This window comes from Lytechinus variegatus, chromosome 1 (genome assembly GCF_018143015.1).
Source record: "Lytechinus variegatus isolate NC3 chromosome 1, Lvar_3.0, whole genome shotgun sequence".
Taxonomy (NCBI): Eukaryota; Metazoa; Echinodermata; class Echinoidea; order Temnopleuroida; family Toxopneustidae; genus Lytechinus; species Lytechinus variegatus.
Window position 1 is genome coordinate 60141053 of NC_054740.1, and position 15529 is coordinate 60156581.

Below are 15529 nucleotides of genomic sequence, written 5' to 3' on the forward strand. Positions count from 1 at the left end.
TTTGAATCTAATTCTAAGAGATATGAATTTGAATTCATTTTGATAAACTTGAACAAAATCTAAATTTAATATTTGAGACTTTATTCTAAATCTGAACTGGTAACTTATCGACAGCCCATCTCCAAGTTTCCAAGTCCTCGTCATTCAGAGTAAACGCACACACATTGAAAGAATCTGGCATGAGCTAAACAATCCCCTACACACATCGCATCACTGAACTAAAATAATAAAACAAAACACGAGAAACACGAGTACTGAATCAGTAATAATGTATACAAAGTACTGTTTTTTTAAACTGCATCCCCATGTTGAGAATTGCAGTTGTTTCTTTTTCGTATTTTTTATAGTTACAAAATATATTCAGTGTCCATATCAAACGGATATATGCATAATCCAAGTTGAACGCGTATTTTTATCATTATGTATCATAGATTATTCTTTTTTAAGATTATAATGCAATCATAAGTTTTTACTTATAAATATATATAAAGATACAAAATCGTGGTTTTGCAAGAATTTTATTCCGTTGTATCACGGATTGGCTCAAAAAAATTTTAGTTGAACAAGAATAGTGAACTAAACAGCTAAAGGGAACTATTTGTTATTAAGTTAGAATAAGTTTGGATGTAGATTTTATAGCATCATTTCCAACCTCGGATCCAGAAGATAATGTCAAACTTTTCTCACAACAGTTCTCTCTCTTTACTTTTGCCCAAGTTAAAGCAGGTTCAGGACATATTTGCTTTTATTTTCTTTAACAAATTGGTAAATTGGTCACCAATATGAGCAAAGAAACCTACATATGTCGAGTGTTTGAACAATTAATAAGCATAATGGGACTATCATCGGGGATTGATAGCTAGAGAATCCCCGATCTACCTAACTGTTCCAGAATTTTCCCATTTAATAAAGGTGACCCACTTAACCCATGTGCTCAACAGAAGTAAAACAAAAATATGAGTTGTTTAGAAGCACTTCCTGTGGACGATGGATGGGCCAGACTCATCATATTCCTGCTTGCTGATCCACATCTGTTGGAAGGTTGAGAGAGAAGCAAGGATGGAGCCTCCGATCCATACAGAGTATTTCCTCTCAGGAGGAGCGATGATCTTGATCTTCATGGTTGGCGGGGCAAGGGCGCTGATCTCCTTCTGCATCCTGTCGGCGATTCCTGGGAACATGGTGGAGCCTCCAGACAGGACAGTGTTGGCGTACAGATCCTTACGGATGTCAACATCGCACTTCATGATGCTGTTGTAGCAGGTCTCGTGGATGCCAGCAGATTCCATTCCAATGAAGGATGGCTGGAAGAGAGTCTCTGGGCAACGGAATCGCTCGTTGCCGATGGTGATCACCTGTCCGTCGGGAAGCTCGTAGCTCTTCTCGAGGGAGGAGGATGAGGAAGCAGTCTGCATCTCCTGCTCGAAGTCGAGGGCGACGTAGCATAGCTTCTCCTTGATGTCACGAACGATTTCACGCTCAGCTATAATGGAAAAAATATATATTTACTTTAAAAATGCAACCAAGAATCTGTTTGCAACATTATTTCTGCAATATTTTGTTAATACTATTTTGAAACTAAATGCACATAATGGTCTTCACATTAAGCTTTGCCCAATCATTCAATTTTTTTATTGAGTTTTGAACGAATACAACTTTGTTTTTTCTTTCCTTTTTACTCCAAAACTTATCTTCTCGCAATAAAATTTCCTATTAATGTAATTTTTAGGCGAAATAAAGACAAATTAGTTCCTATCTTACCAGTGGTGGTGAAAGAGTAGCCACGCTCGGTGAGGACCTTCATCAGGTAGTCGGTGAGATCACGTCCAGCCAAGTCCAGACGGATGATGGCATGGGGAAGGGCGTAACCCTCGTAGATGGGAACGGTGTGGGAAACACCGTCACCAGAGTCGAAAACGATACCAGTGGTACGACCAGAGGCGTAGAGTGAAAGCACGGCCTGGATGGCGACGTACATGGCGGGTGAGTTGAAGGTCTCGAACATGATCTGCAAAAGAACAAAAGAATTGGAATATTCCCATTAAATCGATTGTTTTCATTATAGAGTTATCAATATTTATTTTTTACCGGTAGGAAACAACCGTCATTGTGGTTAGTTTAGCAAGTTTGCGCCTAACGGGCTGCTTGGAATCCAGTGACCGGGTAATAATAATTGCGAAGCGCTTTGAACAGTCGTAGATTGATAAAGCGCTATATAAATGCCAATTATTATTGATATTATTATTATTCATTACCTCGATGTTTGCTTTGTTCTCAAGACCTTTAATAAAAACCGATTAACGACACACGCTAGTACCAATCAATTTGTCATAAGTGTTGCATTATTCCGCAATTTTGCCTTAAATTGAATAAGACTATAGTATAGTGTAAGAAAATATCTTATTCTTACCTGTGTCATCTTTTCCCTGTTAGCCTTGGGGTTGAGGGGAGCCTCGGTTAGGAGGACGGGATGCTCTTCTGGGGCAACACGGAGCTCATTGTAGAAGGTGTGATGCCAGATCTTCTCCATATCGTCCCAGTTGGTGACGATACCGTGCTCGATGGGGTACTTCAGGGTGAGGATACCTCTCTTGCTCTGGGCCTCGTCTCCGACGTAGCTGTCCTTCTGTCCCATACCGACCATGACACCCTGGTGACGGGGCCTGCCGACGATGGATGGAAATACAGCCCTTGGGGCATCGTCTCCGGCGAATCCGGCCTTCACCATACCGGATCCGTTGTCGATGACAAGAGCGGCAACATCGTCGTCACACATATTGTTTCTGTTTTCTTTATTTCACTGAAAGAAAGAAATATGAAAGGTTAACTTAAAAAATATAATCTAAATCCTAATAGAATGGCAAAATCATGTACTATCATTCATTACTTAAATGGACATTTAGAGTAAATTTCCCAATTTATTGGAGCAGCGATTGTAACCAACTAGACGCCAATCCCAGGGACCCACGTGCTCAGAACACGCACTGTACCCAACGGTGCCTAGCCTTTAAAACAAGGCCCTTTATTTCTAATTATATCATATACCCACCGACTGGGAAAAAAAGACTATTGGCAAAAAAAGGCGAGTGGGTGCGAGGATTTCGAATTCAGTCACAGGGCCTTTAGGAACCGGACTTGGATTTATTAAGTTAACCATGTTTCCGAATCGCTACCTAGTTATGATTCTTTTTTTTTTTAAATAGAAGCCTTAATTTTTGAACCCGTTGTACTATCTTTATTAAGTGTAGATTTATCGCTCCCTTCTTTCTTTCCCCTGCTTTCCACTTCATTTGTTAATTTTCAGATCAGTGACCAGCGCCCGCCTACGCACAGCAAACGGGTTGCTCGCGCATGAGCGAGCGCTATTACACTGAGCATGCGTGTTTGAATGATATTCATGCCACGCCCCTATCTGGCTGGGCACCGTTGAATGTCCTCCATGACAAACCTCTTATGATCATTGCAAATAATGCGGGGATCCGCCTTCCAACCTAGCTTCCTACTGCCCAGGATTATGAAGGCATCCAGGGAAATCGGTTTTGTCATGTAGATTTGTAACTGCTTGAAAAGATGGGTGCGTTTTGTTGTTGCCTCTGCCTCCAACTTAATTAGCAAAGTATAAACCTGAAGGAATTTATATTTAGAAAAGCTTTTGATGTTATGTAAGCCTACATTGAATGAACATGGGAATGACTTAAAGACAATGTCTAACACAAACCTAGGGCCAAAGATCTTAAAAACTATTAAAGTGATTGGTTAACATTGGTTTGACTTTTTAAAAATCTGATCTAGAAGGTCACACTTGTCACCTGTGTCTGTGATATGTTACAAAAATGAAGCCCAGAAAAAATTGCATTCGAAAATAATTATTTAGTGCTTCAAAAATTGAAATATAAAGTGACCGGAAACGCCATCTCAATTTCATCCCATACACTTATGTGTACTATTTCGGCGTCTATAAGACGCCTATTTACAAAATCGGGGTTTGCCTTGTAGTTTTAGCTTTTCATTCTCAATAATGGTTGTTATCAGGGTATATTAGTTCTAATACATGCACTTGTACACATGTTTCATCTTGGTTTGAGAATTTTTTAAATCGGCTGCTCACAAAGTTAAACAATACCTTTAATCGTTACAATACCTGGTGATTTACATATATATATAATTATTTTCATGCATAATACATGGTGCATAATATATAGCGTCGGATACAAAAATACAAGACAGAAGTGAAGTGCGATCAGACCAACTGAAGGTTACATAAACTTGGATGCAACACAAATTATTTAAAATTCAATAAGTTTTAGAAATGATTCGTTCAAAAAATATAAAATTATATATACACAGTCGTAGATAAATCGTAAAACGTTACATCTTCAATGTTTCTACAAGTACACTAAGTGATAAAGCTACAGAACATAGCCACACAAGTGCCACACCCTATTCTACAATCCGGAAGTGACATTTACATCTATACATTTCCGTAATTTGGTATCTTCCCACATAGATTGAACAAATATCACACTTATTCAGGTTTGCGATTGAAAATTCATCAAATTTCATTTTAAAAAAGATCCCAAAATGCAGTCCAGACTTTGGCAGTAGCAGCAAAACTTCGAATGGTTGAGCGCGTAGAAGCGTGCACACTACTATGCCATTGAGAAGGCGTGGCATATTCTTGTTCGCATCGAACGGCTGTGTCCCCACAGGACGTGCCGGGGAGAAAAAAAACCCGAAAAAATACGTGAAAGATCTAGCTCTAATAAGACAGGCATATCGATCATTAACTTATAATAATACATCTCTTACAAGATATACGTATACAATCTATTTTCAAAAATACATAACTGATCGATAACTTCTACGATAACCATCGCTGATAAAGTGTTAAACATTGCAACCAAGGAATAACCACTGACTTGCGTTGACAATCAACTTGCCCTATGCGTGCGATGTGAGTAAAATAACATCCCCGAACAGAGCTAAGGATATTGTAGAAAATTCTCACAAGACTTACCGAAAAGAGAGAGAGAGGATGGGTTACACCACCTGTGCGTTTGCTGGTTCGAGGTTGAAATGATGCTCAGAGATGAAGAAGAAGCAAACAAGTATTGTAATAAAGATCACAAATTAAGACGCATCGTACGCCTCGGCGCATTCATCGCCTCACTGGAAAAAACGGCATTTTTCTCTTTCTCCTTTGAATGCATCACTGATCTGAAAAGTGGAATGCATTCGTACAAGTGGCTGATTTAAAGGGGTGGTCCGGGCTAAAATATCTATGTCTAAATGAATAGAGTAAAATTCACAAAGAAAATGCTGAACATTTTATCAAAATCGGATAACAAATAACGAAGTTATTGAATTTTAAAGTTTATCAATATTTTGTGAAAACGGTTATGTGCACATCGTCATGAATATTCATGAGGTGGGCTGATGATGTCATATCCCCACTTTCCCTTTTCTTATTTTATTGCATGAAATTCATAATTGTTTCACTTTTTTCTCCATTATGATAAGAAAAATAAGTTGCGGCAATAAATAACAAATTCACTTAATCGGTTGTCAATCCCATTGCTTAAGTTCTTGGTAGAAAATTTTTGATAAAACCTAATTTCATATGATAAAATATATAAGAAGTGGGGATTTGACATCATTAAGCCACATAATGAATATTCATGAAGACATGCCTAAAACTGCTTCACCGGAATAATTTATTACCAAATATCACTGTCAGGTACAATTACATAGAATAGTACAGCACATAATTATAAACAAAACATTTGGTAATTGGAGCTAACAAAATAGCAAGATGCTAATCGAGGTTAGCCCCAAGTAATGTCATTATCATATTTTAAATGATAATTTTAACTAAATCTCAATATTGTATATCAATTTAAGCACTAATTCTACTTATTACTGTTGCAGAAAATTTCGATCATTTTAGTGACTATTTACAAGAAAAAAATATCTTAATTATTCACAGAATCTTTATATAGAATTATTTGTTTTGAGGCAGTATTTGCCATGCCAAATTAATTATAATCTTCCAGTATAGCATAAGTTTTGTAATGTAAATCTTTTAAATTCAATAACTTTGTTATCTATTGTCTGATTTTGATCAACTTTTGAGCATTTTGCTCTATGAGTTTTACTCATTTGAATGAGATATAAATATCACCAGCCTCGACCATCCCTTTAAACCGGGCGTTATGGCGTGCGCCTGTAATCCAAGCTATGTGGGGAAGTTACAAATTGATGCAGAGGTTCGAGCCCTGGTCACGTCATTCGGATGGTGACATTAAAGGTCGGTCCCAGACGTTTATAATCATATCTGATTGATACACGTCTGACAAAACTCAAATACACACACATCCCTTTAAAAGTCGCCAATAGGCCGGGGTGAACATCCGGGCATTTTTTAATCTCGAGCCCTTGCAACTGACCGGCCAATGAAAACTGCGCTACATAAAAGTAGCAGAACCGTACAGCAGCAAGGCGTTTTCTGCGTGCCGACAATTATTTGATCGCCATTTCTTGACATATGAAAATTCGTCATTCTGTAATAAAACGTTCAGGTGATGATGAGAACTTAATACTTTGCCGATATCATGGATATTATCGATATCAAACAATGTCGCGGACTTGGAAGACAGAAATGCCTTCGTGAAACGGAAAGCGCTGATTTGTCGGCAATCTTCTATATCTCGGAAAAACGTTCCTCCGTATCGCTCATCTCGTCATGCAACAGGCCCCTGGATAAGCTGGTCCTACCTGGTATTTTGTTTTCAGACCTATCTGACCATTTCCCCCATTTTCGAATTTTCAACGAACTCTTTTCCACCACAGTACCACACCCATTTGAATAACAAACTCAGGTTAAACACAAAATAGACTTTAAGTCATTGTGTGAAGATTTAGCATCTAACAATTGGTCCTCTGTGAACCATATCCAATCTCAACGTAACTTACGATACTTCTATTGAGGGTTTGAAAGAGATTATTTCCAAGCATTCAAGGATATCATCCCGTAAAGATAAAATTAGAGCACTCAAAAAACCCTGGATTACAAAAGGCATTCTTAAATCCATTTGTAGGAAGGAACGCTTACATAAGCTGTATTTGAAACTGAAAACCCATAACTTAAAAAAATCAAATCTTATACAAACAAACTTATTTATATTATACGTGTCTCTAAAAACTATTTTGCTGCAAAACTCAACTCAAATTGTCATGACTTAAAGGAAACTTGGAAAGTTACGAACGGCCTGCTCAATTTAAAAAAAATATCGAAGCTTCATTCATCATGTTCATCCGTAAAGATGGCGTGAAGCTCACTGAACAGAAATCAATTGCAAATGCTTTTTAACTCTTTTTTTATGCTGGTTGTTTTGATAATCCGAGGTCCATTGGATGTTTTCGTGATTATTAAAAAAGTGTAACTCATTCATTTCTTCTTTCACCTGCAGACAGAAACGAAATTTTGAAGTTATCTTGCTCTTTAAAGAATAACCATTCATGTGGGGGTGATGAGATATGTCACCATATCTTGTAAAGAAAATAATTAATAGTTGAACCTTTAACCCATGTGTTTGATTTATCTTTTCAATCTGAACCATTTCCGAATCCAATGAGTGTTTCAAAAGTTATACCCCCATTCAAAGAGGGTGACAAAAACGATTTATCAAACCATCGTCCAATATCGTTGCTGTCGACCTTTTCCAGGATTGATGCACAATCGATTATTTACTTTCCTCAATAAACATTCAATTATTTTTCTGAGCAATTTGAATTTCGAAAATTTTATTCTGCAAAGTCAGGTATGTGTTTTGCTTCTAAACTTCTGTAGAAATTGAACGAAAAGAAATAGATAACTTTGAGGGTCTACGTTGACCATAGCAAATCATTCGATTGTCTCGATCACTAAAATCTTATATTTTTAATTTTTTTTCATAGAATTAGAGGTATTCCCCTTCTTTGCCTCAAAGTAATATCCTGGACCGTTAGCATGGTTTGTTGTTTCTGTTGTTTGTAAACGACATTGTTGAATCTTCAAAGAAATTACATTATATATGCTGACGATACGAACATATTCTATTCACACTCTTAAACATGTTGGGCAACACACTGTCCACACAATAATTGGTTAAAACTTAATTATAGGTAGTTTTAAAACCAATTATGTGCGCTCTGAGTGAACACTGCACAGTATTGGTTGAAAACTACCCAGACTTGGATACATTTTTAACTAATTGTTGTATGGACATGCAGTATATTGCTCAAATCGAGTGCGCAGGTAAAATATTGTAAGACTTGATTTCTAAAACAAATGTTGAACTGCACAAGATTGTTAATAGGTTTTATGCAAATAAATTAAGATTAATGAAACGAAAACCAACATTATGATTTTTAATTTTGGCAGAAAAATAATACTTTTATCGAAGATGTAAATTTGAAATTGGACAGTAAATATATCGACCATATGTATAACTATTGATAACAAATTTTCATGGGAAAAGCATATTGAAATAATTTCGAAGAAGATTCAATGCAATGTTGGTGTTATATGTAAACTGTGAAATTTTTAATCATATCCTTCCATGCTTTCTTTGTATTATACACTTGTATATCCGAACTTATTTTATTGTAATCTTGTATGGGAAAGAACATTTGATAATTTTTAAACCCCTTTTTCATACTAAAAAAAAAGGGTTATTCGTTTATGCTGCAACGCCACGTTCAGGGCACATACATCTCCATGGTTTAAATCCTTGAAATTGCTAGAATTTGCAGATATTCTTTCCCAAGGCACATCTTTTATCGAAGATGTAAATTTGAAATTGGACAGTAAATATATCGACCATATGTATAACTATTGATAACAAATTTTCATGGGAAAAGCATATTGAAATAACTTCGAAGAAGATTCGATGCAATGTTGGTGTTATATGTAAACTGAAATTTTTAATCATATCCTTCCATGCTTTCTTTGTATTATACACTTGTATATCCGAACTTATTTTATTGTAATCTTGTATGGGAAAGAAAATTTGATAATTTTTAAACCCCTTTTTCATACTTAAAAAAAAGGGTTATTCGTTTATGCTGCAACGCCACGTTCAGGGCACATACATCTCCATGGTTTAAATCCTTGAAATTGCTAGAATTTGCAGATATTCTTTCCCAAGGCACATCTTTATTTATGTTACCAGATACTTTTTATGACAGTTTTCGTTTGAATGCCGATTATTACAAAATTAATGCAAGAAAAATGGTGACTTTCGTCTTCCAAAATTTACAAATTCTGTTTTCTTAGATCAATTAGATTTCAGGGATCAAAAATTTGAATTCTCTAAACAGTAATGTAAAAGGTACTTCGAATTGTATTTCATTCAAAAATCAGTTAAAAAGCACGATAAGATTGAAATTATTTTCAGTGATTCTCATTATTTCTTTCATGTTCGTTAATTCTCAAGATTTCATATCAATTTATTGTTATATGTCTATTGCTATTTATTTTATAGTTTGTTTATCTAATTTTATTGTATTCTCATTGTATTTCAATATTTTGAATATCGAGGGTTGCTTGCTTACAAAGAAAATCAGGAAAATAAATATTTTGTCAAAAAAAAATTTTTTCAGAGAGTATTTCACTCCTGCCATTCGATTTCATGCATTTCATAGCCAATGTGCGGACAATTTTAGTATTTTCATGGGTAATTTGCATATTTTGGCGGCCATATTGGATTTTGCCAATTTGCGGAAAATGCTCAAGATTACACGATTGGCATCATCCAGATTCTGAATCAGCACCCTCGAATTGACAAGAAACCATAAAAATATTGTATATGTAAAAAAAAACAAGGTTTGGTCAAGTTTCTATGGGACCTATCCTGGACTATAATCTCAGTATGAATCTACATGTTATTTGTTCAGGTAAAGATAGGGTTTGAATGGAGTTACCAAAAGCAACGTGACTGACTCTATGAGAATAGAAAGGAAAATATGAAAGGCCGCGTGCAAAAGAGCGAATGTATATTCATTTTAGTTGTCAGGTATTTAATTAGTAATTTTGTTACCGCTTTTTTTTTCATTCATCATCTTATCACCCATCCAACAACTTTCAATGATTAAAAGTAATCTCACACCTGCTCCCGACTTATGTTAACCCCAAAACAAGCAAGGCTCTTTATTACAAATCAACCAAAATTTAAAAAAAAGTGGGGGGGGGGTCAGGATAAAGCCGTTACTTTTATCTTGAATAACTGATTGAATCGATTGTTTGAATATGGAGTATTTTTTTTTTGCTCATAATAATTATTCCACTACCTTTAGATGGAAAGCCTGTACATATACGTCAGGAAAATGAGAATGAGCAAACAGACGCAGCGGAAATAATCTGCATCATAATAGGAAAAAAATGATAGTTCAAGTTGAGGATATATATATTACAGCTAGCACACAATTTTGTTAGTAAAGTTTATAACAGACATTACTATTTTTTTTCAAATAGGCCTACAGTATTTTTATCATAGTTTTATACTCGCTGTATATTCCTATTCGTTTAAAATGTTTAATTTTTTTTAATAGGGCCTATCTCTCCAACGTTCACAAGAAAGCAACAAAAAAAATAAAAGGAAAATAAATAAATGATTTAGTGTGTTAACATCTTTCGATAGTTTTTATCATTTTTTTTTGCTGAACTTATAAACACATGTTGTCTTTATCATACATAATTTGTTTTTCCAAGGACCATTCTATACGTATCGCCAAAATTGACTTTGTGAAACGGTTGAGCGATATCTCGTCCTTCCGTAGAGCGATTCTACGAAAGACCCTTTCATCATGGAATAGCTCTATGCTTTCATGTAACAGGTCCCTGGAAGTTTACGAATCTTTCAGAAATAAGCCAGTTCGTAGTTCATTTCTGCGCATGATCAAAAGATTCTACGCATGATCAGAGGAAGGTCATTTGTACTAAAGTGAAATGGTGGTTCAAAATCTAATGAGATTCTTTTGAATTGTGGTTTTCATTTACATCCACAAAAAAACAACGATGCGCCCAAGAACGACTGGTATTCACAGTTTGCCAAGTACATTGTGCAACATGCTATGATATGCATTCAAAGTAGGATTGCAACAAATGCCTTCATAAAATGTTCATTGGTGTGCTACTCTAGTCACCTGGTCTATTCAATTTCTTCATCCTGCTATGTAAGGCAAGCTTACGTAACATCTTGCTTTGAAATTTGCCTATCATAATGAAAGAAATGAAAGGTCATTTGACCAAAATTGTCCATGAAGTAACTACGAACTGGTCTATTCTTAGTGGTGCTTCTGACATTTGTTCAGTGTGTTTCTTATACTTTCTTTTCATCGCAGTGATCGCACTAAGGAAAGTGCTGTCGTCGTTGGGCGGATATGATGTCACTCCGTCCCGCCTATACTCGCAGTTCTTTTTAACTTCTTCGGAGCAGGGTTGTTTACGAGTTGCAAATCATCAAGCGTTACGTTAGATCTCTCCGTTTTTGTATTGTATCGTATTTTCCTTTCAGTTTTCACCAAAGTTTTAAATAATGGCTCGAGCATTTTCACTTTCCATCATGAATCCCAGCATGATCTTATGTCGATGCATGAATTTATAGGCCTACTTATATATTCAGAAAATCGTATTTTATCATATCATGTTCAAAGCGTCCTTATGTGCACATGCAGTGTGATCTTTTTCACATTATTCTTTTCTTGGGAAAGAGGAATGAAAAGATTGAATATAGTTAAATGATTCTGTAAATATGGGATTTAGCATTATACATTGGAATGATATTTTTTAAAGGTCAAGTCCACCTCAGAAAAACGGTGATTTGAATCAATAGAGAAAAATCAGACAAGCACAATGCTGACAATTACATCAAAATCGGATGTAAAATAAGAAAGTTATGACATTTCAAAGTTTCGCTTATTTTCAAAAAAATAGTTATATGAACGAGCCAGTTACATCCAAATGAGAGAGTCGATGATGTCACTCACTTACTGTTTCTTTTGTTATTTATTGTTTGAATTACTAGTATTCAATATTTCAATTTTTACGAATTTGATGATTAGGACCTCCTTGCCTGAAGCAAAAATGTTAAAATAGCGGAATTCCACGTGTTCAGGGAGGAATGAAACTTCATTTCACATGACAATGACGAGAAAATACAAATATTTCATATAATAAAATACAAAAGAAATAGCGAGTGAGGTCATCAGTTCCTCATTTGCATACCAACCGAGATGTGCATATCACTATTTTGTCAAATGAAGTGAAAATTTAAAATGCCATAACTTATTTTACATCCGATTTGATGAAATTTTCAGTGTTATGTTTGTTGAATTTTTCTCTTTTTATTCAAATCAGTTTTTGTTGGGGGGGGGATTGTCCTTTAATGTGCGATATAGGCATACAGAAGATTTTATCAGTTATATCTTGATTACTTACAATTTACATTTTTTTAATGATTGATACCGGCGCATTACAAGTGTTCACATTATTATTATCAGCTCACCTCGTTTTTAAAGGGGAATGAAACCTTTGGAACAAGTAGGCTTGTGTTGAAACAGAAAAATCAAAGAATAAGAACAAATAAAGTTTGAGAAAAATCAGACAAATAATGAGAAAGTTATGAGCTTTTTAATATTGCAATCACTATTGCTATGGAGATCTTCCTATTGGCAATGCGACAAGGATATGTGATGTCACATGTGAACAACTTTCCCTGTGATGGACTATAAAATACCCTCAAAATGTCTCTTTCTGTTTTTTCTTATGGTGATACAAACTCTTTATCCATGATGTATTCTTTAAAAATTTGTATTACAAGCCCTCATATCGAAAGAACACATGATCTACTGTTAGATGTGATAAAAAAGGCAATAAAGTGAAATATATACTAAAGTAATGGGGGAGTTGTTCACAAGTGACATCACACATCTCTGTCGCATCGCTAATTTGAGGATCTCCATATAGCATTAGTGATGGCAATATTCAAATGCTTATAACTTTCTCATTATTTGTCTATATTTTCTCAAACTTTCGTTAATCTGTTTCTTTTATTTTTTTTGTTTTCACACAAGCTATCTTGTTCCAAAGGTTTCATTCTCCTTTAACTATATCCCTTTTCAAATGTTGAAATAAATAAATAACCTATATATTATACCTCATACAGTACAACCCCCCCCTCTCTCTCTCTCTCTCTCCCTCTCCTGGGGCATATAGCTACGGGGATGGGGGTGGGCCAGGGCGAACAAACACTGTATTAATCGAATGGGATTTTGGGGGAAGGAAAGGGATATTGAGGAATAAGAATAATTCCGCAACACGAGAAAAAGGCAGTGTCGCCATTTGGCGTCAATACAGTAGAGAAAGAAAAATCAGACAAAATAAATATTCAGCTCAATTACCACTTAACTATCAGCTGTTTTGTTATAATCATTTTAATGGTAGATTCCCAGCAACCGTATTATATACACGACGTGAATTGTAGAAAGACACTATACCTCAATACCCATCGAACCTTATTACGCCCCCTTTCGCTTCTATGAGATTTGCAATTAAAACTATCAGACCATCCTAAATCCTATACCTAATCCTACATCAACAATAAACTGTCAAGAAAAAAGTACCTGCAATGAAATTTAGGGCGCCTCATTGTGCAAATTTTTTGAGTGAGCCAATATCGAAAATCGTTTGAATTTTTTTGAGGAATATTCAATGTGTATTAGGTGCCTCATATTTCATTTCGTACTTCGTGTTTTTCATGAGCATTTTCACTATCATCATCATCATAATCATCACGATTATTATCAGCATTGCAATAATCACTTAAATATATGTCTAAATTTATTCCCATGATCGAGATTATCAACATGATCAAGGAGATCTGATCTAAATAATACAGATAGACACTGTACCTCAAAGTTCACAGAAGTTTGTTTTAATGCCCCCTTAAAAGTCAAGTACACCCAGGAAAATGCTGACTTGAATAAATAGAGGAAAATCAAACTAACATAATGCTGAAATGTCATCAAAATCGGATTTAAAATAAGAAAAATATGACATTTTAAAAGACAATCCCACCCCAACAGAAAGTTGATTTGAGTAAGAAAAGAAAAATACACCAAGCATAACATTGAAAATTTCATCAAAATCGGATGTAAAATAAGAAAGTTATGACATTTTAAATTTTTGCTTAATTTCACGAAACAGTTACATGCACATCCTGGAGAGTATACAAATGAGGAGACTGACGACGTTATCCACTCACTATTTATTTGTATTTTATCATATGAAATAGGGAATATTCAATTTCTCCTCATTGTCAAGTGAAACAACGATTAATTCCCCCTGAACATGTGAAATGAGCATTGTTTTATACTATATGATTCAGTCAAGTTGGTCCTTATTGTCAAATCTATTAAAAATGAAATATTGTATAATTCAAACAATAAAAAATAAAAATGGTGAGGACATCGTCTCCTTTCTCATTTGAGTTGTGCACATCGCTGTTTTGTGAAAAATAAGCAAAACTTTAAGGTATTATTACTTTCTTATTTTACCATGTTTACATCCGATTTTGATGAAAGTTTTAGTGTTATGCTTGTTGGCTTTTTCTCCTTTTATTCAAATCAACTTTTTGTTGGGGTGGACTTGTCCTTTAAAATTTCGCTTATTTCGCTTATTTATCACAAAACAGTGACATGCACAACTAGGTCAGGGTGACTCAGTCGATGATGTCTATCACTCACTATTTCTTTTTTATTATTGTTTGTTGTGATTATTTACATATTTATATATATTTATATATTTACATATGGTTATTTCATTGTCCAACTTAATGAAAATGCATTTTTGTTTGCATTTGGTTTACATGCAAACAGAAATTACAACAGATAAAGAAAATGTACATAGATCAAGGAGAAACAAAAACAAAATAATGATGCGCACTTAATCCATATTCATTCTTATACATAAATTGATTATAAGAGTATATTGAGATAATTTTTCATTTAATTTCTTTTCATTTTTATTACTTGAAGCATAATTAATATATATAATCGAAACTCAACTTTGGCCATTACCACGTTAACGATGAAAGTATTATTGTAATTATTGTAGTTGCTGTTGCTATTATTATCACCATTATTATTAATTATCATTATTTATTATTACTCATACTACTTCTATCAGTACTCTTTCCATTTGTGTTTATAAGGAGACATGGATGGCAAGAATGATGGATAAGAGCAATTCTGCGATTGGGTGACTTGTTCTCTATTTAATGGTTCATAAGTCGAATTCAAGTTTATTGTCAATTCTCCAAATCATTATACATGCCACACTGCAAAAACTCCGGTGTTGATTTAACACCAACCCGGAATCTATATATGTCCACACCAAAGAAGTGTTAAACAACACCAGTTTTGTTTTGGTCTAACACCAGAAAGGTTTTTATACAACACCAATTAGTATTAAAACACATCGGTTTGATTC

General features: G+C 34.8%; 1 protein-coding gene across 1 annotated transcript; it reads right to left on the reverse strand.

Moving 5' to 3' along the window:
• Nucleotides 1–266: 266 nt before the first annotated feature.
• Nucleotides 267–5138, reverse strand: LOC121418579 (actin, cytoskeletal 1A-like). Its single transcript, XM_041612520.1, has 4 exons — nt 5018–5138; nt 2411–2800; nt 1762–2008; nt 267–1483 (listed from the first exon to the last, which is right to left on the reverse strand). Exons 2-4 carry the CDS (start codon nt 2774–2776, stop codon nt 966–968), a joined length of 1131 nt encoding a protein of 376 aa, XP_041468454.1. The 5' UTR covers nt 2777–2800; nt 5018–5138; the 3' UTR covers nt 267–965.
• Nucleotides 5139–15529: the final 10391 nt, after the last annotated feature.

Coding starts and splice junctions, on each gene's coding strand:
- LOC121418579 (XM_041612520.1), bottom strand. CDS start 2,776: ATGTGTGACGACGATGTTGCCGCTCTTGTCATCGACAACGGATCCGGT. Junction 2,009..2,410: donor ACAGGGAAAAGATGACACAG/GTAAGAATAAGA, acceptor GTTCTTTTGCAG/ATCATGTTCGAGACCTTCAA. Junction 1,484..1,761: donor CTACTCTTTCACCACCACTG/GTAAGATAGGAA, acceptor TTTCCATTATAG/CTGAGCGTGAAATCGTTCGT.